At 38.7% G+C, this 26,823-nt stretch overlaps 1 protein-coding gene across 14 annotated transcripts in view; it reads left to right on the top strand.

The window, feature by feature from the left end:
* The first annotated feature begins 3,209 nt into the window (after positions 1-3,209).
* RAD51B (RAD51 paralog B) overlaps positions 3,210-26,823 on the top strand; it is a 349,342-nt gene continuing 325,728 nt past the window's right edge. For 3 of the 14 annotated variants that reach the window (XR_007377652.1, XM_048948192.1, XM_048948190.1), the window contains exons 1-7: positions 3,212-3,323; positions 5,024-5,118; positions 5,943-6,056; positions 7,643-7,759; positions 11,502-11,638; positions 13,708-13,827; positions 14,868-15,051. Coding sequence is in view for 13 of the 14 variants with exons in the window: in XM_048948192.1 (XP_048804149.1) it covers positions 5,035-5,118; positions 5,943-6,056; positions 7,643-7,759; positions 11,502-11,638; positions 13,708-13,827; positions 14,868-15,051 (756 nt within the window). In the remaining variant the exon portion in view is untranslated. The other 11 variants (XM_048948191.1, XM_048948193.1, XM_048948195.1 and 8 more) reach the window with 7 other exon arrangements.

The raw sequence follows: 26,823 nt of genomic DNA, 5'->3' as shown, positions 1-26,823 counted from the left end.
GAGAAGTGAACCGATCAAAGGAGAACTACTAAACACTACTGAATATCCTTCTGTATCTGGTCACTGTGAAACAAGTCTGCTTCATAGGACATAAACCCTATGTTCAAGTTTCTGAGTAATAGGAAATGTTGCACTTTTCTGTGGTTTAGCAGGAAAAAGCTACAGTGGACACCAAAGGATTACCTTGGTTTTCTTTGTGCAATGCTCCTAAAGCTCTACTGCTGCAATATTTGTCATTTCTTAGCAACTCAGGGAAGGATGCAGGAAATGTTGTGGTATGAACAGCAAGGTTGGTAACTGCAGACATTGCAATTGCAGCAAGCCTAGTTCTTCAGTACATGGAACTTCAAGACAAGACAGTAAAAGGGGTGATGATAAGGCAGAGATAAAAGGGAGGATTGTCTTATGCAGGATAAATTGGGTTTAGCTATAAAGATAGCAACAACTTCACCTGGATTATTATTCTGCTGCTTTGTTAGTTCATAGATTTCTCATCCAATTTAAAAGGGAAATGTGAAAAGCCCAAAGACTTGAATGAATCCTGCTGTCCCTTAAACCAGAAAATGCTAAATGAAGTAGGAAGCTGATCTTGGAGAGCAATCTGCTTAGATGAGTACAATCTAAAAGTGGAATAATCCCTGAGGTCTCTCATTTTGCTTGCTATAATTTGGGCAGAAAGCAATCACGTGTGAATTTTTCAGAGCTATCATGCGCAGGTGGTTCTGTCCTTCTGCCTGCAGTGGCAGTGAAGGTGGCTGTTCTGCTGTTCAGCAAAAGGGTGGGAGGTACAGAAGCTCTTTCAAAAACTCTACATTGCTGCTGAATATTTCTGAAACTGTTTTAGGATGATGGATAATTCTGAATACTTCTTCACAGCAGCATCTATGAAGAGGTAGAAATTGGAGAAATGTCTTCTGATTGTCCTGAGAAATAAGCTTCTTTTTCCTGTGTGTAAATGCGTATGGTTGGACAAGTCCTCACTAATACCTGAGGAGGATTCATTATAACTGGTTTTAATCCTTCCTGAGGCAGGAGGAAAAAGGTTAATTGCCTGGTGAGAGGCATTTAACTGGACTACAGACTGCTCAGAGCAATGGGGGAGGGAGGAATGGTCAGAATGGTCAGAATGAGAAGATGGGCTGATATTTCACAGCTCTATTGTTCTTAGTCTGCTTATTATAGCCACTGATAACAGCAAGGTTGTGCTGAGCAGTTTGTAGAAACAATAGAAGGATGTTTTCCTTTCCCTCTGCTCCATCTCTGCAGCATATGCAGCTGGGAAAGTCTCAAGTGAGGTGAGGTGGCTTTGATAAAACTTTGCCAAAGTGTGTGTGGAAAACGAAGTGTTTTTAATCAGGGTGTGCCTCCTTGTGATACCACTTCAGTTCTCTCTTTTGAGATGAGGAGAACACCAAAGAGTTGGAAGTAAATCTCCATCTCCTTCAGGGAGACAGTAATGGACAGAATATTTCATTGGCGGTTCCTCTCTATGTCATTATTGAGAAACCTCTTGGGACATTAATATCGGGAAAGAGTGAGATGGTCTCATAACTGCTTTCCAGTCTCAAGAGCACATTAGTTGCTTTTAAGAATGTGCTAGGCATTAAGTAGATATCACCACGAAATAAGAATACATTAGATTAATTATGCACTATCCAGCAAACGTAAGGTAGGGAATTGCTCTGAATGTCTGAATTATTGCTGTGAGTCAGAGCTCTCACTGTATTCTCATGCACTGTACTTTGTAGGGAGCTGTTTTCCTTTCACACAGGTAATAGAGCACTGCCACTGCAGTTTTAAAGGAGCAACTGATAGTTGGAAAACTGTAATTAATCTGAAGAATATAGTCAATATCAGCAGGCTGATGCAGTTTTAGAAGTTAAGTGAATAATGTGAAACTTTCCAGCAGGCAAAACTATTGTCTGAAGTTACTTATAAAAGTCTGTCTTAGGTTACATAAAGACTTCTTTTTTTTTTCTTTTTTTTTTTTTTTTTTTTTGGTTGATTCTTTTTGAGGAAGGAAATATTTTGCCATTATCTTTTGGATTCTGGAGCATAGCAGAACCGCTTAACTCCTGAGAATTTATTTGGATAAGGATTGATAAGCATTTCTTTTCATTCTGTGTCCTTCAAATCAGGTTCTTGCCCCCTTTATTTAATTGTAATTTTATTGTTATTGCTGTGTTTGTTGATAGACCACTCTGGTTCTATGAATTTAATAGTTGCTGCTGTTACGCTTTCCCTTTCTGTAACATTCTTAGTCCACTGCTGCCAATTTAGTGGACCATCTTAAATCAATGTGGTGAGGCTCAGTCTTACAAAGTAATCATCTTCTCTTAGCTTTTTTAATCCCTTCTTATTATGAGTTCCAGGGGCTGCTAAAGGCTTAGACTGGAGCTGTGCCACAACCAGCACATAATTCTGTTGGGCCAGCAGTGCTCACTGTGTTTACAGTCTAAATAGGTAAAACCAAAAATGAAAAAGAAAACAGATACCCTATCATTACAGAACTTGACCAAGGTCACAGAGCAGAGGCAGAGCTGTTAGTCGAGTGCCCCAATTCCCCAGTGACCAGCGGTGCCCCTGCCAAACACATGAGTGTGATGGTCACTGCTCTGCTGCTGCTTGGGAGCTTTGATACATGTAGGTGCATACTTGTCTGAGTATCCTCAGGATGTGTAAGACTGAATTTCTCAAGTCCGATGGAGAAGACAACGCATGATTATTTCCCAGTAGATCTGGGGGTGTAGCAGAGCAGTCAAGAGTGGAACAGCTGTGACTCCATTGAGAAACATGTCACAAAGAACTCACAAGAGAGACAACAGGGTGCCTGGGTTTTGCTTACAGATCCTCCAGAGAAGCTATATGGCGAGATGTGTTCTGGTTTAATACAGATATCTGTTTTTGTGGAAGATAGGAAGGAATCTGTAGCCCTTGTGGTAAATGGAAAGACCTGCTCCAACTGAGGGAGAACATCACCAAGGCAGTGTTACTTTTTCTTCCATCTCTGATATAGAGTTTGAGGGTCCCGATGGCATTAGTAACAAGCAGTAAATAAAGACCGTAGCAGAGTTATGCTGCAGTCACGGCCCCTCTTTCCACAGAAACGAACATGCAGCCACAGCCAGCCTTTCTTCTAGCACGCTTTTTTTATGCTGAATTGCGACTTCCTGTTTGGAAGCCAATTTTTACAGAGAGTGTCCAGCAGGAGGAGCTCTTTTTCCATTTCGCTTCTCCGCGCTCAGCCCGCTGCTCCCCGTACCCCGCGTTGCTTTGTGGGCTCTGGACTTCCCTGGGCGGCGAATCCAGGGGATCCGTCCAGGGTACGAACGAAACACCGATTCTAGGGAATTTCTGCTACTACCGCTACCGGGCGCACAGCCCACGGGCCGCTGCCCCAGCACTATCAGTCCCGACATGCCCCGCGCGCCGCCGGCCGTCAGGGCTGCGCGCCATCGCCGGGAGCGCAGCCAATGGCGCGCGCGGGCCTCGCCGGGCGGCTCCGCCTCAGCGCGGCGGCCGCGGGGGGACTTTGAAAAGTTGCGAGCCGGGGCCCGGCGCTGTCGGACGCCCCGGGGTTGTGGTGTGGTTGCGTGCCGGTGCAGTTCGCTCCCGGCAGGGCCGAGCCTCCGGTTGCCGCTGGAGCTCGGGTGTCGGAGGGCGTAAAGCCGCGTTCGGGCTCCAGATGAGGCGGTAGTTTCAGGCTCTCCTGCGGCACCCGTGTCGTTCGGTGTAAGTCCGTACCGCTCCGTATGAGCTGTGGGTGTTTCTCCCGGCCCGGGCGCCATCTGCGTGGCCGCCTGTTGCCCTCAAGCGGGGGCTGCGATGCACGGCTGGGTGCGGCTGTCCCGGTAAGGGCTGTTAGCGGGGCTCCCCCGGCACCCGGCCTTCCGCCTCTGCTCCGAAGGAGGCTGTGGAGGGCGGGCGCCTTGTCTCCATCTCGCGAACGAACGAAGGTCTGCGCGTCTGCAAAGATGTAGGCGGTGCAGGCTGCTTAGAAAGCTTTTGGTTTCGCGTGAACTTCTGTGTGAACGAGTAGTAGGAATATCGCCTAATAAATATGTGTAGGATGTACTTGAAAGCCTACTGGCGGAGTTGAGTGCAACCACGTGTGGCTCTGCTAGCAGGATGGTACAACTCTCCCCACAGAAAATGCACACGGCTGGGGGTCAGGGAGGCTTCACAGAGCAAACACAATCGCATAAGTTAGTCCTAAGGCTTATCCAAACTAAGCTACTCTTTAAAAAGAAGTCTCAAAACAATAAATAAACCTGAAGTGGCTTGTCTACACCACAATACCCCATTCCAGTGATGTGGGTTGTTTTGCTGGTTTTTTTTTCTTCGCTGTTTTTAATTCAGTGATATTTACATTGTAGTTCCAGTGTTCACAAACTTAGCTTTGACCTCTAGTTTCTTTTATGCCATTGCTTAAGTAGAAGAGCCCCCTTTTAAGCAGTGTTTTCTATAAACTTACCTAGAAGGTTATGAAATGGCTCTAAACAGTTTGTCTGTCTTGAATCTTGCATGCTAAAGTGTGTTTCCAAACCTCTGGTTATTCTTTTGCCTCCATCCTGCATCCTTCCCATCCTTTGACATCTCTGTTGCATGCCTGGTCACCACAAGTGTGTTGTATTTTAGCAATTCTAGGTCTAAGTAAATCCTGTCATTATTGTTCAATTTTAGCATCTTGGGAGAATCTTCTTTCCTTCCGGTGCCATTTAGCACAAGGAGTTCCTTTTCAACTCATTGCTGAGTGGTTTTGGGCTTGCTTCTTTCTCAGAAACCCATGTCATACAAGCAAGCACTGTGGTTTCTTTGTTCTTATTGCTGTGATCTCCTAATGATCAAATATTAGGAGATGTAATTAAACAGAACTGTTTTCTGTGTGGTAAGATTATTTCCTGTGACTTAGGCTTTCTATACATGTATATCTTCTTTCCTACTCTTTAGTAAGGAAAGGGTGTAATTGTTTGCACAGGTGTGTTCCAAGCAGCCTTCAAAAACTGTTTTATTTGCCTTGTAGACCAAGTGAGTATGGCTGCTAAGAAGCTGAGAAGAGCAAAGTTGTCTCAGGAACTGTGTGAAAGACTAAGCCGCTATCAGATCACTACCTGCCAGGTGAAAGGGTTACTCTATGGCTTTGGATTACTTTTATTTTATTAAATTTCTATGTTTCATTTACATGAAGCTATACCATCTAATAAAATTTCTGGCTCAGTCTGCTTACCTTGTAAAAATGTTGCTTTAAGATGACGGATAGCTAAGGCATTTAAATGTTGGATATACTTAGTATCTTTCCTTCTGGAAAAAAAAAAAAAAAAAAAAGATTATTTTAAGAGAGGTGTGTAGCTACTTCCCGTATGAAGTCAGCCTGCATGATCCCTCTGCAAAAACACATGTACGTTACATAATCTAGCATCTATGAATGTGTTATGAAGCTATTCTATCAGTTATGGGTTGATTCATCAATAAACTCAGAAGTTATTGTGTATGTTTCTTTAAAGAGAGGAGAGACTCTGTGCATTTCAACAGCATGTATGGTAGATGCAAGATCTATTCCTAGAATTGCAACCTAAAAAATGCAATGCAATTTGAATGTTTTTTGGGTAGACACCTATGTGGGGGGAAAAAAGATGATAACTCATTAGAACTTCATCACGGTACTTACATTTTTAGTTTATGCTGTGTCTTTTAAAATATAAATACAATTTCTTCTGTGATAACCTTATGATCTTTGAGGTCCCTTCCAACCCAAACTGTTCTATGACTGTCTTATTGGCATAAGAGAAGGGTAAAAGAGGTATGAGAAAACACTACATAACGTGGCACAGTTGGTAAATCTGGCCTTTGGAATGTATCCTCGTAATGTATAAATTGTATTAGTTTAGTCCTTAGTCTTGATCTCCCGGTTAAGCTCTCTGAACTGTGTTATCTTCTTTCAGGACTTCTTATGTCTTTCACTCTTGGAGCTAATGAAAGTGACAGGACAGAGCTACAGAAATGTGCAGAAGCTTCTTCGGAAGGTCAGCCTTGCTTGTGCTCCCAAAATGCAGACAGTAAGTATGCTTGTGTTGGTTATATTTTGAACTTTTTGTTTGAGAAAAAGCTAAACAGTTTTGCTTGTGTATTTATCAGAGAGTGGGGTAATCTAGCTTTGTGGTGTCTCAGTTTGATTGTATAATGAGATAATAGTTTTATGTCTAAATTTAGATCCATGAGTGACTTCAGTTTGAGACGGCAGCTTCTATTAGACATTTTAGCTTAAGGAGATTGTTTAGTCTTACAGAATTGGTCCTGAGTCCCATAGGGTAGTTTACCATTCTCTCTTAAATTCCAGTGTATAAAAATTGCTTCATTTAAAGGAAGCGTTTACTAATAGAAGCATGGAATAAGAATCACTGAATGAAGTCTTAGAGTCTGTGTTATTCAGGAAAATGAGACTGGAAGATTGTTTCCATGGTTAATGTAGGAAAGAAAAGAAATACATACATACATATATATATATACACACACACACACACAGAGACACATATATATATATATATATTTGCAAATCCTCCTTCATCAGTGTCTATATTCACTCTTGAGTGCTTCAGAACATAAACTCTTAATGAGGTAAAATGTATTATTTGTTTTGGCATGTTCTGTGTCTTGAAAGCTATCTTACTGTATTTGTCTTTAATAGAATAACAGCATATATGGAAGATTTTGGAGTATTATCTAATGTGCTCACTCATAAAATAAGGAAAAAAATGTAGTATGAGAAAGGAGAGTACTGTATAAAATTCAAGCTGTTCTACTCTGCTGGTAGAACTAGCTGAGAATTCTTTGGATGAACGTTGTAGAAAAATTGCTCACCCATTACTCAACAAGTGCGGACTAAAACATCTATGATTCAGTAGCATGGTGGTTTGTTGATGATTCCTGTGGAGATGCACCATAGTGCACTGTATTTCTAGCCAGCTGATGACATCATTGGGTTAAAACTGATGCTAGTATTTCTCTTGGGAGTAGAGAAGCCTCTTGGAGTTTTAGGGACTGAAAGCAAGCCTCACAGAATAGGAGTACTTTTGAAACATTGTTACAAAGCTTAATGTTTAATGTTGTGGTGAATGAGACACAAGAAACAAACTTACTCTGTGAATTGTAAATAGGATATAAGTCTAAAGAAGGCTAATGGGATGGGGTAGGGAGGAGGACACTGTAACTGAAAATTGGAATGGTTAGCTTACTTGCAAGTACTGAATCAATCTAGGCTGATGAAAGCAAATGTGAGAATTTCACAGCCTGAACCACTGATTGAGCACCTGGGGATAGGACCCCCTCAGCCCTGGGAGCACAGGTGAAGGCAATTCAGCTGTGTGACCAGAAGGGGTGGAGCCTGGTTGCACCTCTCTTAGACTCCACTTAAGGGCTGAGTGCCACTGGGGTAAGGATCTCTTTCTGGAGATACCTCCTCTGTGGAGTCTTTCCTGTGAACCTACATCTTTGGATACAGGTGAGCATTCCTTCTCTGTTTGTTCCTTTTCCCATTTTCATCATGATAACCTTTCCAGCTGTAACACCATCAAAAAAAGCATCTTATAACCTGTGTTTTTTTATTGTTGCGTTTTTTTTTTTTTTTTTTTTTCCCTTGTTGTAGGCTTATGAAATGAAAATGAGGAGGTCTGTCAATCCCTCTGTAGCCTTTTTACCCACCTCGCTGCATAGTCTGGATAAAGTCTTGCATGGTGGAATACCTTGTGGATCCCTCACAGAGGTAACTTTTTAATGTATTTTAATGCAGTTGCACACCACACCTAAAAATTACAAGTCACTGGTTGGCCTGTCTTGTATCAGACCATTTAAACACACAATGAACAAACAATTTGCATGAGAAGCACTTTTCGGGGTATTTCTTCTGCAGCCTGTCAAGTAAGTAAGAAAATGGAAACAAATAGGTGATTTGGTGACTCTATTTTCCTATGAAAAAGATGCTAAATTTTCCTAGGAAGACTGGGAGAATTGTTGTTTGGATTTTATGGTGAGAAGGGTACAGTGTGGTTTAGTGGTCAGAACATGAGGTGCTGAGTCAGAAACCCATCTGTTTAGTACCTTCTTGCTGATTTACTGAGTCTTCAGGTGTTGGGAAGGAGAAACGAGCATTCAAAACAAAAATGTGAAGGATACAGGAGTGGAAATTATAGATTTTTATGTATAAATGTAACTGATCTTTACAATAAATATGTAATGAGTAATTTTTTGAAAAGATGTTGCAATTAAGGCTTGTATCATATGTGTCTATTATGTAACACTACAAGTAGCATATTTACAGCTATTACTGTCGCTGCCTTTGAATGCAGCGCTACTTTTTTTTTTTGCTTGGCATTGTCTGTGTTTTATCTTCTAGTACTTGAAAGCTGTATGGCCTTGCTTGTACAGTTTCTATAATCCAGAAATGCAGAATTTACTTAAATGCTTGTAGGGGACATTGAGTTTTATAAAACTGGACCTGGTCTCTGGCTTAGGAAGCTTCTCAGCCACAGATGAAGGTAGAGAAATGTATTTTCTGGAGGAAGCATACGTGTTGCCCTGTTCTTACTGTGTTTTCTAGCTATTTGTTGTAGGCCTTTGTTAGAGACAGAATCTGGAGCTGGGTGGACATTGTTACTCTGCAGCGTGGTCATACTTGCCTTCTCAGAGTGGAGTTCTGAATAGACATGTCTCCTATGCTCTAAATTCAAATAGATTGAAATACCTTTCCTTGAACACTTTAATAGCTTCTCTAAAGTGGTTTTCTTTGTCAAATTTCAACTTGGAAATTGCTGTGGCAGAGGAGTAGAAGTGAAAAGATATAAAAAATACATTCTTTTTTCCATAATCAGAGTAGGTTGCTTTTGATCACGGAGTGAAATTGCCTACAAAATCTAATGGTGACTTCAGAAATGCTAGAATTTAAGCAATGCTGAGTTTAAACTATGACAGTTGGTGCCAGAAGTTAGAAGGTTGTTTTTTTTTTTTTTTTTTAAAAAAAAAAGTATTTAGTTTTTCTCTTGAGTACTAGCTTTGTAAATTGATTAAGGTACATGTTAGGGGTTTCTCTGCAAGTGAGAGGCAGGGAGCAATTCACTGCACAGACTCTGGTTTCTGTCATTTAAAATCTGATTCTGGAGTAAAAGCATTTTTGTGAAAGTCATGAGATCAGAATTAGTTTCAAAGCTGGCAGCACTGCAAGTATTTTTCAACGTGATTGTTAGATGAAATTGCATTAGGAAGCTATCAAATGTCAGTTGGTGCTGCTGTGATGCTTTGCAGTAGCTTGTGAACATTTCACAGGTTGTGTTTTGCTTGGACTCATGATTTTGGAGCTTCTGATTTGCACTTTTATAACTTCCTGGAGCGTAGCTGCCCAGCAGATTATCCTCTGGTATTTTTGTTGTTAGGCAGATGTTCCATGTCTGAGAGAAGTTCTCTCCAAAAGTGTGTTGTGTGCAGCACTTAATTCCTGACTGATGTGGCTTAATCTTGCCTTCCTTTTACTTTACCCAGCAGTGAGGGTGGCTGGGAACTTTAAAACTTGGAACTTGAATGGTTGAGCCACAGAGTCGAGTTCTGGTGGTTTCTTCTAAGCCAAACCTACTCACTTTTTGAGTGCCAGAGGGATTTGATTTGCATTTCACTGTCTCGGATCACTTTTTCCCAAACCTCTTGTAGATTTTGAGTTGGAAATTAAATCATAACTGAAATTTTGTGGTTAAGCGTCAGAACTTGTTGCCAACTCCTCTGAGAGAAAATTAAAGTAATGACTTTGTGAATACTGAGGGTTTGGTTCCTGGATAGCTGAAGGAGAATTAGCTCCTTGTGACTTTATCCAAGCCCTTCATGAGTGCCAGGGAAAATAATATATAACCTATTGAAAAACAAAGTGTATTTTATTAGACAGAGGTAAATAAGCTGTTGTATTCTTCACATTTCTGCCTGGGTGTATTTTTGGTTTTCAAAATAAATTTAGAGTGTAGCAAACTGAGCAAGTTTTTTGCAGTCATTCACTTTAAATTAAACCAGAGGCAGCTTAGGTGTGTTTGTGGTGTTCTGTTTTTTTTTTTTTTTTTTTTTTTTTTAAGAATGAAGATTGTATTGATCAAAATGCTTGCTGAATTGATGGTAACCATAATAAAATGTGATATCTGTATGTAATTGTTTATCGTGGATTATTTTAAATCCCACACTAATGCACTTAAAAAGAATGATGATAAAAGATGAATTGTTTGGGGGAAATTCTCTATTGCTCCGCTGGATTGCTTTCTCATACTACCTATTACTGCCGTGCTCCCTGTCTTCCTTTGATCTGATGCACATATTCTCAGATGTGCTTACAGCGTCTCTGCTGTGTTAATGAGCAGTGAAATAAATGTTGATTCTGAGGCACCTCCCAGGCAGGCCTCAAACTACAACCTGTCTGAGGTTTCCTCACAGCTGTCCAGATATTTTAATTCAGCACCTGGATTGATGCCCTTCTCTCATTCATTCCAAATCTTGTTAACTGGAAGCAGCTGGTGAGACTCCTTGGCTATTACAGTCTGAGAAATGTGTATGGTTTCTTCAAATCTTATACACATTTTGGGGTCACGTGAAAATGTGGCAAATACTGTGGAGATGGTATCTTGTAATTTAAATCCGGTGGATGGATGACGGATAATTGCTTAAGTACAGCTCATTCCTGGTCTTTAATTCACTGAATGCAGTATGTGTTTCTAAACAAATGCTAATGCTTCTCTTGTGCTGAAGTTTGAAGTGGATTGACTGATATAACTTGGTTTTCAAGCCTTGTTTCAACTGAAAGCGATGCAAGAGATTTTAATTAAGAACAAAAACTTAGTTCCTATTCAACTATGCAGGTGCAGTCACTGGGGCACCTAAAATCTTTCTGATGTGTGGTTCGTAGTGCACCTTCAGACTACCTGGGATACAAGCTATTGTCTTTGTGATTTCCAGGTTAATCTTGATTTTAACAGAGGTAATCATAATAGCAAGTTGTACTTTGCATCTGTGGATTCAATGGCTTTTGACTGACTTAGAGCTGTAAAGGTAATTTGATGTCAAGTGAATGTCAGCTGTGTATCTTTTAATTGTGCTTTATTATAGAGGACAGCACACAAGAGGAGGTAGAAGGTAACAGGGGATGGCTCTGGGGAAGATCTTGGAAGAAGAGGGGGAGAAGACTTCAAATATGGGAGAACAAAGTAGGGAAAGAAGGATGGGAAAGAAAGTACAAGCAGAATGCTGCATGTGAAGAGTTATTCTTCAGTGATGATGATTTTGACTGCAAGGCACAGATCCGAGGCTAACTGCAAGTTGCTCTTTGTGGGCTGCATTTTATCTTTCTTGTGACTGTTGTCTTTGATACCTAGATGAACAGAAGAAGAGGCATTCTTGCTGATAGGCCTTTTTAAAAATTAAAATTAGAGTGAAATGGATGTGACATCCCTTGGTTATGATGTTACCAATCTTTTTTCTTCTAGTTAACAGGCCCACCGGGTTGTGGCAAAACTCAGTTTTGTATTACAATGAGTGTTCTGGCTACGCTGCCTGTAAGCATGGGAGGACTAGATGGGGCTGTTATATACATTGACACAGAGTCTGCATTCAGTGCTGAAAGGTAAGATGCAAAACTGTAAAATACACACTTTGAACTTCTCTAGCACTTTTTATCTTGGAACCTTCATTTATTTTCTGAGCATTTATAAAATAAGTACTGTGGCTATTAAGCATTCATCTGATATATGCAGTTACTCTGTAACTTATGAAATTCTTTGAATAGGATGGTTTGCTTACCTTCCTGATGTGCAAGGTGTTCCAGGTTCCAGCTGTGCAACAAGCTGGATAGCACTGTTTCTAATTTAAAAATAGTCTTAGCAGTCCAAACTGAAACAATTTGCAGTTTAGTTTGTGAAATTAGCAAGATTTTGAAGGTGTAAAGGCCCAGCATTTTGAGCAGCAGTAATTTATATGTTGTCTGTAATTTATGTATTTTTCTATTGCAAAAAAGCTGTAACATTGTAGGTGGTGTCTGTTGTTCAGCTTTGTCAGAACATGGGCACTGGAGCAGTAGATGGAATGGCCATAGTGATTCTAGAAATCAAAATTGTTTTCATCAGTTTTGGAGTAGTTCAAGTCACCTCTTCCTACCTAGCTATTAACTGGAAATGCACCATACATCTGCAGAAAGTCTGGAAATGCTTACTCTTCTAGCTATGCCTGTTGTCTGTGGGTAAAAACACAGGATTCAAACTCTGTGAACTAAAGCTGAGAGCAGCGATGGATTTTTCTATCCTGTGAATCTCTGCTCTCGTAGCAGAGAATGTGTTCTGTGCAGTTTTTAGTTTCATCGTGACAAATAGGATTTATCTTCTAAAGATCTTTGCACCTACATGGTACTGTGTAGATAATACTGGGATCACAGCAAAATTTGTGTGTCACTCAAAGGCAATTAGTGTAATATTGTTTTCTTATATGTATGCCTGTTAGAAACTGTAATGAAGTTTCATTTCTTATGGACCACTGAATGACTTTCAAATTGAATGATTGTTACCCAAAAGGTTTGCATAATTAACTGTGCAAGCATAAGGAAAAGATTCCGTCCTTGGAAGTTCAGGACAGGTTTATATATATATGTGTGTGTGTGTGTGTGTGTGTGTGTGTATGTGTATGTATATGTATGTATATATGTATATGTATGTATATATGTATGTATATATGTATGTATATATGTATGTATATATGTATGTATATATGTATGTATATATGTATGTATATGTGTATGTATGTGTGTATGTATGTGTGTATGTATGTGTGTATGTGTGTGTGTATGTGTGTGTGTATGTGTGTGTGTATGTGTGTGTGTATGTGTGTGTGTATGTGTGTGTGTGTGTGTGTGTGTGTGTGTGTGTATATATGTAATGTATTGAATGAGTTTCCAGTTACGCTGAAAGTGCTTGTTCAGAATAGGTATATTAACATTCAAGCCTAATTGTTTTAAAACTCAAAAAATTATTTAAGAGGTTGGTGGTGTTTTTTTTCCTGATGTGGCTTTTATTGAAAGAGGCTTAAATAAAAAGATGTCTGTAGACATAACTTCCTGGTTATCCGCTAGGTGTCATTCTTCTCAAGCGTGTGGGCTGCAGAGTAAGGCAGCTTAAATTACAACTAAGTGTTTTTTGTTTCTGTTCTCAAATCTTCATGTAGTTGGAAGGGGAACTGTGCAGTGGTCTGGATTGTAGCTATCAGTGTCTAAAATCTTGGATTCATCTGTAAGGACCTAGATAAAATTGCCTTGTGTTCACAGGTGTGGAACTTCTACTAACTAATAGAAAATTAGCAGACATGATAAAATGTGTGCTTTTTGTGTCTTCGATTTTATGTATACAAGTTGATTGAAAACGTGGACCTCTAATCTCAACTTCTTGTGTAGACTCTGTGCATGGACTTATTATGTCTTTCCTAAAGGTACCCTTGACTCTAGCATCACTGGGAGTAGAATCTAAATGTTCTTATTTCCAGTATTTCAGTCTGCTGCTCAAGTAAACTTCCCCTTTGAAAAAGATTTCCCGTACTACATGGTATCTACTTATCTGTCAGAGCTTTCATTTGTTTACTTTGTGAAAGCTTGATGTCTCATTACCTGCACATGATTTTTTTTTTGTGTTATGCCTTTTGTATCTTTGATAGGTTGATAGAGATAGCAGGAAACAGATTCCCTACTTATTTTGACTCCGATGAAAAGCTATTTTGCATGACGCGTAGCATTCATCTGTATCGAGAGCTGACCTGTGACAGTGTACTGAAGAGGTATCCTTTTCTAGATCTTCAAGGGAATGGTGGGAATGGATTTTGGCTGGGTTGTCTATGATAATATATCAAAGTTCTATGAAGAGTAATTCATTACTTGGAAGCTTTTATGTTGATAACAGTGTGGTCCCCAAAAAGGAAAATTGCTACTAAAAGACTGGCATTGCTTTTCTCATTTCATAGTGCTCCACTAATCCGCTTGATGTTTTACAGTTTCTGAGAGAATTTCTATAGAATTTGAACATCATAAGCTTTTAAAGAGGAATGTTTGCCTGACAGATCTTGTCTTGGTTTGTGGAGATACCGTAGTGTTAAGAGTTATGTTTGCTGTGAAACAAAAAGGAGGTATTGGTCTTTCAGAGTGCTGCTTAGTTTCAGAAAGACCTGGACCACTCCAGCAGTTGAAGGAAGGAATTGCTTAGAAGTCATCATCCTGAAGGCAATGTTGTATTGTCGTCTTGTTAATTTATGTTGGTTTTTGAGCACATACTGTAATGAAAATGAAAGTTGAGCATCAGAATCTTCTTGTATATTTTGTTAGAGGGAGTATTGTAAGAATAGTTTCTTCTAGTAGGACTTTATCACAGAGGAACTGTTAGCATATTACCAACATATTAAGTTCGACTTACCATCTTTGGCATATAGAAGCAGATCTGACTTTCTGCATATGTAGGCAGCAGTTATTTTGTTATTGGCAGTGGGATGCTGCTACTGTATGCGAAAGGCACTGTCTCAATTCTCAACTTGCTGTTTGTGCCATTCAGAGTTTAGGGAGCAGAGTGTTGCTGAGCAGAGTGTCTTCTGAATCTCTCTTGGATGGGCTTGCCCTGGGTTATGTGGCTGTTGGAGCCTGAGATTCCTTTCTAGACCTCTTCGATGTTTGCAGATGTTAGTGGGAGCAAGTTATGAGGGAGAAAGAACAGTTGACTTAAGATTATTAAAGAAAACCTTGCTTTTAAATAATTCCAGGATTATTAAACAGTTATATTGTATAAATAATGTTATTGATGGCTTAATTTTTTTATTTTTATTTTTTTTAGAATTAAGTCTTTAGAAGAAGAAATTATTTCAAAGAAGATTAAACTCATAATAATTGATTCTGTAGCTTCAGTTGTCAGAAAGGAATTTGACACAAAACTCCAAGGCAATCTGGCAGAGAGAAGTAACTTTTTGGCTAGAGGAGCATCACTGTTGAAGTATTTGGCAGAGGAGTTCTCAATACCAGTAAGTTCTTCCTTTTTAAGTTTCTGCTTTATGGTTTCAAATAATAAAATGCAGGAAGAATGGAAATGACAAGATGGTGAAAGATAGGTAAAGCTCCTACTACAAACCTTCAGGCAGGTATCTGCTGAAAAACAGTACTGGAACAGGAAATAACTTGGTGTTGCTTGTATTGCCTTTTTCTCAATATTGACTTTAGTCTTCAAAATAGGCTTTACTGATTGTCTTTCCAGCTGTTGTTTTTCAGTGCTTTGTTGCTCAGTTTTCTTTTTAAATATCATGTTTTATTCTATTGGTATTAAATATCATTTACCCTGATGGTTCCCATCCTTTGCTTCTTCTGCTGAAGCTTATAGAATCTTAAAAGTCCTGGTACCCTGAAGTTTTGCAACTGATAATGCATGCCAGCTGATATGGGAAGGAAAGTAACAACTCAACAAATCTGTGTGAATTTGCCCATAAACTGCTATGGAAGGATTTACTGTATCACAGACACACAGTGAGAGGACTGATTAAATCATTAAAGAGCACATTAGAAGATGCAAGCTCCGTAAATGTAGGTGTCTCTTTGGGGCTGAGGTTTTTCTCTGTGATGTGATCTGTGGGTAATCAGAAGCAGCAGATGAAATATGATTGAGATTCAGCTGTAGGAAATATCTCCTAGCATAAGTAAACTTCTTGTCAGAGAGAAAGTGTTGAGATCCTGATTTAAACTGGTGAGGACTCTTCCTTTTGCTGCTTTTGAGAAATATACATGTCAGAGTTGTGGAACTGACTTGGCTGAAGATGAATGGATTTCCTTCTGCCATGTAATTGATAAAGGTCTTTTTGTGGAGAGAATTAAACCCTGCTTAAGTTCCTTTAAGTTCTGATACAAAAGATAGTGTCCTAGTTAGAACAACTAATGAATATACTGCTTACAAAGCCAGGGAAGATGTGCTACATTAAGAGTGTGCACTTCTGTATTTTGGGAAATAAGATGTGATCCTATGAAAAAGGAGATGGGTTTTATGGGTAGATATTGTTTTTATCTAATTTTTTGTTTTGGAAACCCCTGTCCTCCTCACCTGCCTACCTCAATTAAAGTGGTAAAGCTGAGCTGGATTGCAGCCTCTTGATGCTTCAGGCTGCTGCTCTGCTTACATTCAAACAGTGTTAATATTTACGAAGGTCTTAGAATTGGACAACATTAAGTAGTGTAAGACTGATTTTTATTTCATCCTACATAGAGAGGAAATGAAGGTTAAACATTTAAAGGTTTCAGTTACATTAAATCTTGTCTGTTTGCTTCAGGACACTTGTAATGACTGGTGTGCTGATTCTCTTTGTTTCCCATTGTGAATGCTCTAGTAAGGAGTCTGGAAATCTTGACCAAGAGTATGTGCTTCTGACCACAACTATCCTGTATTGCTCTATGAGATGTTTTACCTTTTGAGTAAAATCTTTAAAGTTCTGTGTACTGTTCTAGGAAAGCCTTGGCTCAAGATGGAGGTTACCACAAATGCAGGTCCCTAGGCAGTGCTGAGTATGTGAAAGATGTGAAATGCAACAACAGTGTTATGTATCTGCAAGTGTTTGTACATATGTAGAAGTAAGTCTATCTCGTGCTAACCTCTGCTATTTCAGATCAGGGAGTATCTGAGGTTTTTACTGTAAACAGCTGTGGTGGAAATGTTCTCAGATGTTCTTCCATATCAGGAGGATTATAGATGTAAACTTGAGACTAAAAACATTAGGAAGGGTTGCAAAGTGATTTGGATCATTAATAAATTGGACATGTGAAATATGTGACACTTTATGGTGGGCTAGTACACCTAAATATTGAGTTGAATGGCAAATAGTTGTCTGAATTGAAGGCTCTGAAAAAGATGTGGAGGTAATAAATGATAGGACTTGAGGTCAATTCTTTAGATTGGTAAAAAATTGAGTAGGTGAGCCAGGGAATCTGAAATGATGACAAATCAGGGTCCATAGACTAGCCTTGAAAAAACTGGGGATTAGGGGAGAGGAATTTCAGTAACAAAGATGTAAGAATCTTACTTTGTTTAGCGTGGCTAAGTGTTAAGGGTTTGTTTTCTGTAGTTAATATGTACTTGAGAAAATGTATTTGATAGAAAAAGCCTTGTCAGCTGACAAAGGCATTCTACAGTTCTGTGGTTGGAAGCTGAATCAAGCAAGTTCAGAGTTCAAGAAAGGGATGTGTTCTTCATAAAATAATTAATCACTGTAATATGTTACTAAACTGAAATAGGTTCTTGTCACCAAGTATTTTTAAGTGGATTTCTCCCTTCCCCATTTCCTAAAAAAGAAATTGATTTAGAAAGGTTTTGATTTGTACTACCATGTTATGCTGGAATTCAAATGAGTTTTATGTAGTTCTTAATGTTGTAAATGCTCTAGCTAATAATGATTATGTACCCATGTTGGGCACGTGCTGTGTTTCATTAGCAAAAGTCAAGGGCATTCATAGGTTTTACTGAATTCAAAGGGACCTGTTTCATACCCAGGTAGCTTTATGTGTTATGAAGTATTCTGGGGGGGAGGGGGGGGGGGGGGACAGAATAAAAACCAAAACATATCTTACTGCCTCAAAACTGATGGTCGTCATTCAGTAATTTGTCTGCACTTCTGTTTTTGGTTTTTGAAATAGGAGTTTGGTTGTGAGCGTGCTGAGGAAGGTTATTGTTACTAGTTGTTCCAAAAGCAGACTGTATTGTTGAGCAACATATAGGCTGCCACTGGGAAGTAATACTTCCCAAGTCCACTTGAAAATTTTAAATAATCTGTAGCAAATGAAATTCTAATTCACTTCAGAAAGTGAGGAAAAAATATTAAACATGTTAATTGAAAGGCTTTAGCACTGAACTAAACAAAATGAGAGTATTGTTGAGTGTGAATTTTTGCTTAGTGAGAATTCTTTTTTTTAATGCATAGACAGCATAAATTAGTTCTTGAGAAATGAAATATGATGCCCTGTTTCCTGTTTTCATTCCTACTTCTTCTGAACACTGTAGTAAAATTTGGTTCCATTCTAGGTGCTTTAACTGGTGCCAGGATGAGAGGCAGCATGCAAGCAAGGTTTTGAGGGCTGCTGGGCTATTGACAGCCTGCCAGGAAGCTGTGCTGATGACTGAACAGTCACTGAGTCTATTCCCTATGGGGGTTTATGTAGTGGTGTCCCTTTCCATCCTTCCCTGCACATAGCAATGACTGAGAACTGTTCTGCCTGGGTTGGTTGAAACAAGTCAGTCAGCCCAAAAGTGATTGCTGGAAACAAAGGAAGATAGTTTGACTGTAAATCAAATAAAAAGCCCCTCTATTTTGAAATCTAGTGAAGATGTAAACGTATGTGAAAGACTTTTGTTTTAGAGTGTTGTGTATTTGAAGCATTTAGATCTGAATGTTTTCTGTGACAAAAATTCTGGATTGATGCTGTCTGCCAGATGGCGTATTTAAGCAGCAATCATCAGTCCTATATCTCTAGTTGTTTCCCAAAATCCTTAGCCTTCCTAAAAGGAATGGGAAGCAAAATGTGTTCTGGGTATTACTTCTTTTCTTTTTCTTCCATATTCATAGGAAAATATTTATTCAGTAAAAAATAGGTCAGTGTTCATGCTGTTTGGAGAAAAAAAAAATGGTTCTTCCATCTCAGTGAAGAGCTAAAACTGAATAACAGTATGACTAGAATTGCTCCTGAGTTTTAGCTGCTCAGCTCATAAAAGTTGTTATAGAATCTGGTCATCCTGTTGTTAGTAGATGACAAAATGTGTGAAGCTGACTAGACATCTCTGTGGAGAAGCACTCTAAAAGCAACACTTGCAAAACTGAACTGCCTTAAGTATTCTTTTAAATGTCAAATTGAGACCAGAGATTAAACTTGTTTTGCAAATCCCTAAGGCTGATCAAAAATTACTGCACTGTCTGTACTTTATTCTTTTGTCTGGGTTTTGTCCTTAGATCCACGAAGAGAAACTGTTATTGTGATAAACATAGTGGCTATCATTACTGGTAGCAAATGTATAATGGTATTTATCTTTATGTTGTTTTTAAGAATATGAAATGGCTTAAGAGGAAGAGCTTTCTCTTCTCATTTGGAATTTTACAGTGCAAATGGAAGGCAAACTTCGATTAATCTGTGATGGTTTTTAATTGCTGTGTGAAGTTAACAGTAATGAAGAAGGCCTTTATTTCCACAGTAGTACTTGGTTCCTTTAGATGCAGTGTGCTCCATCTGAAAACAGTGAAATTATCACTTTATCAGTATTAATAGTGGCAGCAATTAAAGCTGACAGTTTCTTTTGATATTCTCAATTCTCGCACTTCTCATTTCAGTACTTCCTGCTCAATCATGTATTTTGTCAACTTTAGACACAAGGTTTTCATTTGGTACGGAAAGCTGAATGTTCTGTATGCTTGGTTTTAGCCTGTGAGTTTTTCTTCTCAAAATCAATGCACTGAAATGCACAAACTACTTGACTTCTGCAATACCTTTTCTGCTGTCTGCTGTTAAGTGTGTTTAAGTGCATCAACTGAGCTTCCTGCAGTAAGGTTTCTCAAGATTTGAAGTGCTTCTGTTGTCAAAGAGAAGTGAAGTTGGAGCTGCTAATTTTCATTCTTTATAAGCAAGTATTTCCATTGGGCGCCATCCTTGGTTCTTCTTTGCTTTGGCTGCTTGTATCTCTGCTCCTTTATCTCTGTTGTGATAATTGAAACTACTGGTTCATGGAGAGCTAAAGGGATTCCAGAAGGGAAGGTCTGTGGAGAGAACTTGTTTACCAGTTCAAGAAAAATTGTATTAATGAAATTAATGAACGTTGAGGAAAAATTTATAGAATTAGTTTTCGTGTTGTTGTACGTAACAGTGCTGTATGCAGATGTTTCCAAAGCTGTGGGGATGCATTAGATTTCTAGATTCATTTGTCTGCATCTGGACCATAAGCTGCTGAATTGCAAACTTCGTATTTCTACTTAGCTGTAAAGTGTTCTTTGCATTACGCTGTCAGGACTATGGGAATGTTAATTGGGTTATCTTTGCGAGTTTAAACCTAAAATAAGCAGAACTTTAAAAGCATAAAGAGGTGGCTCTGTTCTGAAGTTTTCAAGAAAGAAATATTTTAAAATAAGTTGCGCCACATCAAAACACGGGTTTCTTAAATGAGGAGCTAATCTTATCAGGAGAAAGCCTTCTACAACTGAGTTACTGAAATTTTGCTAGCCATATGTAGGCCAGATGTGGTTCAACCGGTTTTCACTGGTTAGAATTCAGTGAGAAGTATGGATTCTTGTCTTTGAGCTGCTAATGCACATGAGAGTGTCTTGACCCTCAGCTTCCAAGCGTAACTTGTGTTGGTGCCCATATGCGAATACCCCTCCCAGAATGATGCTTAACTGCTGCTTGCAGTGCTGGTAGTTGCTCTGCTGTTTGCTTACTGCAAAATATTGAGGTTTACCCAGTAATGTAATCCTGCTTTCTGTGTGAGGCTGTTTTGTTGTTTTGCTTTTATGCTTTTATTTCCAGATGAGTAGCTTTGGTAGCTTCATGAAGTCTGTATTTGTTTTTAAGGAGCAGCATGAAAGTTAGAACAGTTTAATTCCTTAGACTGAGAAAGCACTTGTGAATTTGCATTTTTAAATATCCATTAACTTCTGGAAGAAACCTATGTGTTCTTCTGTGACTTTGATAGGGTGAAAATGAAACAATCATGTTTCATGCTGACCATGTTTTGAAAGTTATCTGTAGAATAAATGCTTAGAATTGGGTAGATAATGCAAATAGCATGTTCTGCTGTGTTCTGTATGAATTAAGCATTCAACAGCCTCATATGAGTGGCAGGAGAGAATTGTGTTCATGCTAGCTATGCCTTTTGTAACTTCTTTAATATTGATTTAAAACATTCTCTTTGCTATAGAGGAAAATACATAATCTAATTAGTCATGTTACTTCAGTCTGAGTAACAAGTGGTTGTGAAACAAAGCATTTTATATTAAGGTTTCCTTCTCTGTTGTACCTAGCTGTATTTTCATGCCCACAGCTAAGTCTGAGCTTTGTTCTTTTACCAAGTATTGTAGTGTTTCCCCCCTGCTTTATTTTTCCCTTGCAAAAGCCTGCTTAAAATAGAACCATCAGTTTCACATATATATTAACCGTGTTCTTTGTAAAATGTGGTTTGGAATGAATTTTAATTTGTTGTGCTTAATTAGGAAAACAAAATGGCTAAAAGTGAATTACAGACTAGAAGTCTTTCTTTAGCTATAACTTAAGAACAGTTCTTGTTGTTGGCATACTGTTCAAATAGTGCACCCCACGGTACTGAGCAAAAAGTAGTTTGGATTAGAAAGGAGTTAATCTGGCTGCAGTGCTGTTACAGTGGCCAAGTTAGATGGTTTTGTTTTCTAGTGTGCCTGTTCAAAAGAAAAAAGTATATATTCTTAGAAGGCACAGTTTTGGTTTAAAATGGTTGTTGGAAATGTAATTATAACTATCTTCAGTACTGCTGCCATCTGTGTACTCTTTTATACATGTCTGGAGAATATACATTTCTGCAGTTTTGGGCCTGTCAGTCCTTTTGGGCTGTCTACACTCTCAAATGTTCAGTATTGCTGAGAAAAGGAGCAAGTAGTAGTAGAGCAGTGTTTCCTGTTCTTGCGAGGTGGTGAAGCACAGAGAAGGTAGTTTTAAATTATGCTAGGATTAAGATATCTTTTTCTTCTAAAGTAATCCCTCCATTATTTTTTTTTCCACTTCATGTTACACGTGACTTTGTTAAAGGTGTAGTTTTCCTCTAAATTTTGCATCTGGTCTGTAATAGCTTAATCTAGGTTATACTACTCTGGTTTTCAAGTAATAGACATATAAGAGATGCTCTGCTACTGAACTAAAATCTACGGTATTTGTTTCTGACCTGCTATGTTTTTGACAACTTGGAGACTGACAACAACAGTAACTGTGCTGGAGTCCTTCATGCCTTTAACTGGGAGGTCAGTATTTGCCAATATGAATGGTTTTCACTGTTTTTTGTTTTTTTTTTTTTTAAAAAAAAAGCCAGAATCTTTAGGCCAAATGCTTGCTTGACACTGCAGAGAAGTACTTCACTTTTGAGTAGTCCATTTAAGTTTTCTAGGAATGTTTCCCTTTAGTTTCACATAAACTAAGTTTTTTGAGGAATATTTGTGTTTGCATAATATGTAAAAGAAGGAATGCTAGTCTCTCAATAGGATAACAGTGCAAGTTCACTAGGTTAGAAGTTGTTGGATAAACCTTACTTATGTAAGCCCAGTGTAGATTAATTAGTGGTTTGGTTTCTAGATATCCTGAGTTTGTTTACTTTGTGGTTACTTGGCCCCAGGGCTCCTGTGAGTAAATAGGACCTGCTCTCCAATCATTGCTCTTAAATCAAATTGTGCCAGCCTCCTGAGGTGAGAAGGGATGTGGGATGAGATGAAACAGAGCAATGCACGTGATGTTAAAATTACCAATGTGCTCACTGACCAAAAGTTAAAGTGGTATTTGTTTGAAAACAGTAGCAGATGTCTGGGCTCAAGAAGGAAAAAGTTATCTTGGAAATTGTTTGTATGGAACTGGGTGTGCTGCTGGTTTTTCATTAAGAATGTTCTGAAAGCTTCGTGATGCAGTCATGCTGCTGTTAACTAGAGAACATGTCTTCTTAAGCTTCTGCAGAGCTTCCTCACTTTCACTGAAGACTTGGATGGTAATAATGGACAATCAGACCAAACTATTGCAGATAGACATTATATGGTCCTGGGCTGACTTGGAAATAGGAGCATCTAGGCTAATAGGATAGGCTTTTCAGCCTGCACTTTCTCCTCTGTTTTTGAGGCTCCTGTGATCTATAAATGGATTTTGCTCTGATTTTCCTCCTCTGTTTTGTGATTGAATTGGAATCTGTCTCCTGAGTGAGTTACATGATTTTTCTACAAGAAGACTCCATCTTTTCTATTGAGAATATCTGTGTTTTGCATCATTGCTCATTGTTGAATAATGAATTCCTTTTTTAACTAAAAAAATGGGGCAAATCCATTGAAGTATCTGCCAGATTGGTGTATACTTGAATTGTCAAAAGTTCACTGTAATCAAACTGAGGGAGACTCATTCCAAATATGGCTTCCACTGAGAATCTACATGATTTTTGTAACTTCTTCAAAACTGGCTTATTAGCTCTCTAAAATGCATAGCAGCATCTCATTTGAGAATGTAGTAGCTTTGTTGTAATATTCTAAGAATACTGTAGTTGGAAGCTTTTGTTAGACAAGCCTGGGAAGTCCAACTTCAGAGTTTTAATTAAAAAGGGATAAATGACATGAATGAGCAGAATGAAATGTTGTGGGTTTGGTTTTTTTTGTTGGTAGGACTTAAATCTGAATTGCAGTAAGACAAGAGCTCTTTTTCCCTCCCCCAATACTGTGCTAACTTCTTTGATGCTGTGATTTCGATGAACTGCCTTCTCCCTCTCAGAATGCAAATGACTTTTGTCTTTGGATTCCAATATTTTCTTTACTTCTGTACTTACCCTATCTCGTACCTTTGACCTGAGGCAGAGTGTACTTTGCTCTTCAATGATATCCCTGGGGTCTTGACTAAATTCTTGGCAGACTTCAGTGTCATGTTTTTCTATGGTGGGCTGGTTGATAATACATGAACTAATTGCTACTTTTTCATGAAATGAAAACTTATACTACTTATAGAGTAATGCTTACTGCTTAAAGTGTTTTTTTGTAGCTTCATTTTGGTCCACCTTGGGATAATGACGGCTTGCTTATGGATGCAAAAACATACTGGTGCTACAAGTATATTATTTCTCAAGATCCTTAGTTAAAACAAAGCAAGTTCAGATGCTGACAGTCTTGGAAATGCCAAACTAAACAGAGTAATGGAATTCCTTTTTTAACTACAAAAGGAAGGAGGCTTAAGTCTCCACAAATGAAGTATTGAGAACTATTCTAGCAAGCTCTAGTTGGATAATGAGAAGTTTGATGCAGGGTTATGTGTCTGTTTCTCTTTCACTCTTAGTTTTATGCATTGTCAAATGTGTGCTTTTTTCCCCTCAGCACTTATAAGAGACCACAGTGCAAGATAAGCTAGGTATGACACACTGATGTGGCTTTAATGCAATTTTTGCCTTCTGCTGTTGTGTAATTTCCTGAATTGATGTCTTACTCTACAAAGCCTCAAGTCTGCTGGAGAGGTTATGGAATATGTTTAAGAACTGTTCCCCCTTGTCTTTAGCAAATTCTCTCTGGGAATGGTAGAGAAGCCTGCTGTTTGTTTCTCTTACTTTTAGTGATGTTCTTTCTTACATCATTTTCAAACTGAAGACAGTAAAGGCTCTCGTTTGAAAAAGGAATTTACTGGTGTAACATCAGTTTATCAAAAAATGTTTCTGGGGAAAATTTGTGAGGGGAAAAAAAAAACCAAAACAATTTTCTGAATGTGCATTGTGATAGAATTTCTTGGAGGTTACACAGCAGTTGCCAAAGGCTAATTTGTGTCTGGATTGCTTACTTTTCTCTATTTATATGAAAGAACTCTGCTGTGGCCTTATTTATCGTGATAGAAATGGTTGTGCCTGGGCAGACTTGGCAGTGAGTACAAAGTTTCTGAGGAGGCCTTGGTACAGAATGTGTGTGCAGAACTAGTATGCTGTGAATTAGAACAGATATGCCTTGTTTTGTTTCTGTTATACCTGTAAAAATGAGGCTATTGCGAGCAGGCAGATGCTGCTGAAGCAGTGCCAAGTCTGCTTCTAATTGTCCTGCTTTCAAGGAGCAGGTTGGCAATAGTAAAGGATGTTGTTACTGGCTGGAGATGCTGTTGTAGGATTGACAGCAGAACTTATTTCTGGGCTTCCTTTTTCAGTTGGCTGAAGGAATGTGTGGTAGGTAGGAGCTGGCAACAGGTTGAAGCTGCTGCCTGGAAAATTCACTGACCAGCAGCCCTTTTTGAAGCTTCCTCTGGGAAAGGCCAGCAGATAAAAAGCTGCAAGCAAAATATCTGTGGAAGTCACAAAATTGCATGTGGCACACGGGTAGCAAGTTAACTGAGCTGGTGTTACGGAAAGTGTAATCTGAAATAAAGAGCCGTCAGCCACTGTCAGGTTAAACAGTGGAAACAAAATGTGCATTTTTTTCTTGACTACCTACGTTGTAACTCAGTGCAGTGTTGAGTTTGCAACTGTCTCGCACCTGCTGATGAGCAAAACAAGGGTAGAATGCAGCTGGAAAGTAACCAGGAGGAAAACATTAGTGGACAATTGTTGCGCAGCTGGACGGGCACTGATATAGGCAGAAAGAAGGGGCAGGTGTGTGTGGGCTCTGGCAACTGCGTGGATTTTGACTGTGAAGGTGCACCTTCAGTTAAAAAAAAAAGACTAAAAGTACTGACCAGGTGATTATGAGAACAAGAAAAACATTAGGTGCTTAACAGCATCTTTTTTAGCATTAGACAGTTTTGGAAAAGATTTTGCTGCATATTATGATGTTTTGTATTTTAGAAGTGAGCACCTAATCCTTATATTGCTGATGTTTTTGGTTTTTTTTTTTTTTCATCATTAGGTCAGCTTGCTGGTTTTAGTCTGTGTTCTGGTTTTAAAATACGCTGTAATATGGTGTATTTGGAGTTGTAATGTATCCATGTGTAATGAATTTTAGCTGAGGTCAGAAACCGTGCTGAGTAGTAGGTTTTGAAACCACTGTATTTCTCCTTATACTGAAATTCAGCATGAAGTGTATAGCAATCCATAAAATAGCTGGTAAGATTCATGACATGCTTGCATTCTTTCATTATTGATAGTTTCATATCCATTTGTCAGCATGCTATTGCTAAACCATTACCCAAGATTTTGCAGCTGTTGTTACACAAGTGTGTAAACGTAGTTATTTCCAGCTCCTGTTTTTTGTCTATCGGTAGGAGGAGTCTTTATGGAGAATTTACTAAATTGTGTAAGACTAAATTCACTTCTAGGCAAAATTCTGTGGTCTTGATTTGAACTTGGTCTGCAGTATTTTCCTTTTGCTTCTCTTGTTTTAATGGCATTCGTTGCAACAGTTGTTTCGAGTACTGGTGTTTTGTTTAATCTTGTTAAAATTCTGCACATAGTTGTAGTTCTGTGTGTTTGTAGTTGTGTTTTTAAGAACATCCTTGTGAAAATTAGTTGCAGATTTCATCTGAAAGTAAGACCATTAGAGATGAATTGTGTTCTGAGATGAATGTGTCTGCAGATAGTGTGTTTTGGTGTGTTTTTTTTTTTTTCTTTTTGCTTCTCCAATCAAAATGTGGGTAAATCCTGTTTGCACTGTTTGAAAATACCTGTGTGGAGTAGGAACCATGTAGAATGCTGCACTACTCGGTGTGTGAGACTGAGCAGCTGCTGAATTACAGCAATTGCAATTATTTCTCTATTGGTATTGTTTCATACTAGTTACTTGGAAATGCAGATTTCTAGAAGTGTCTGTGTGATGTCCAATATCCCTGTGTGTGTGTGCGCACTTTTAAAACTTTCACTTCTGTCACATTCCCAAGGCCACAGTTCACAGCTCATGATTCATATCTGTTTTCTCTCCCATTTTTGGTGCCAGATTAAAAAATATGTATATATATGTTAAGATAAATGTGAAATTTCTAAATGATTAAGTAAAACTTATGTATGTGTACAAGGTTGTGTGACCAAGAATAGCATTATTTATGCTGATAGAATGTAATGAGATCTTTGCTGTCTTATAAAACGCTGCGCCAGGAGGTAAATTGCATTTTGAATATTT

Source organism: Lagopus muta, chromosome 6 (genome assembly GCF_023343835.1).
Source record: "Lagopus muta isolate bLagMut1 chromosome 6, bLagMut1 primary, whole genome shotgun sequence".
In the NCBI taxonomy this organism is placed as follows: domain Eukaryota; kingdom Metazoa; phylum Chordata; class Aves; order Galliformes; family Phasianidae; genus Lagopus; species Lagopus muta.
Note: the sequence above shows the minus strand (reverse complement) of the source record. Positions and strands in the feature narration are given on the sequence as shown.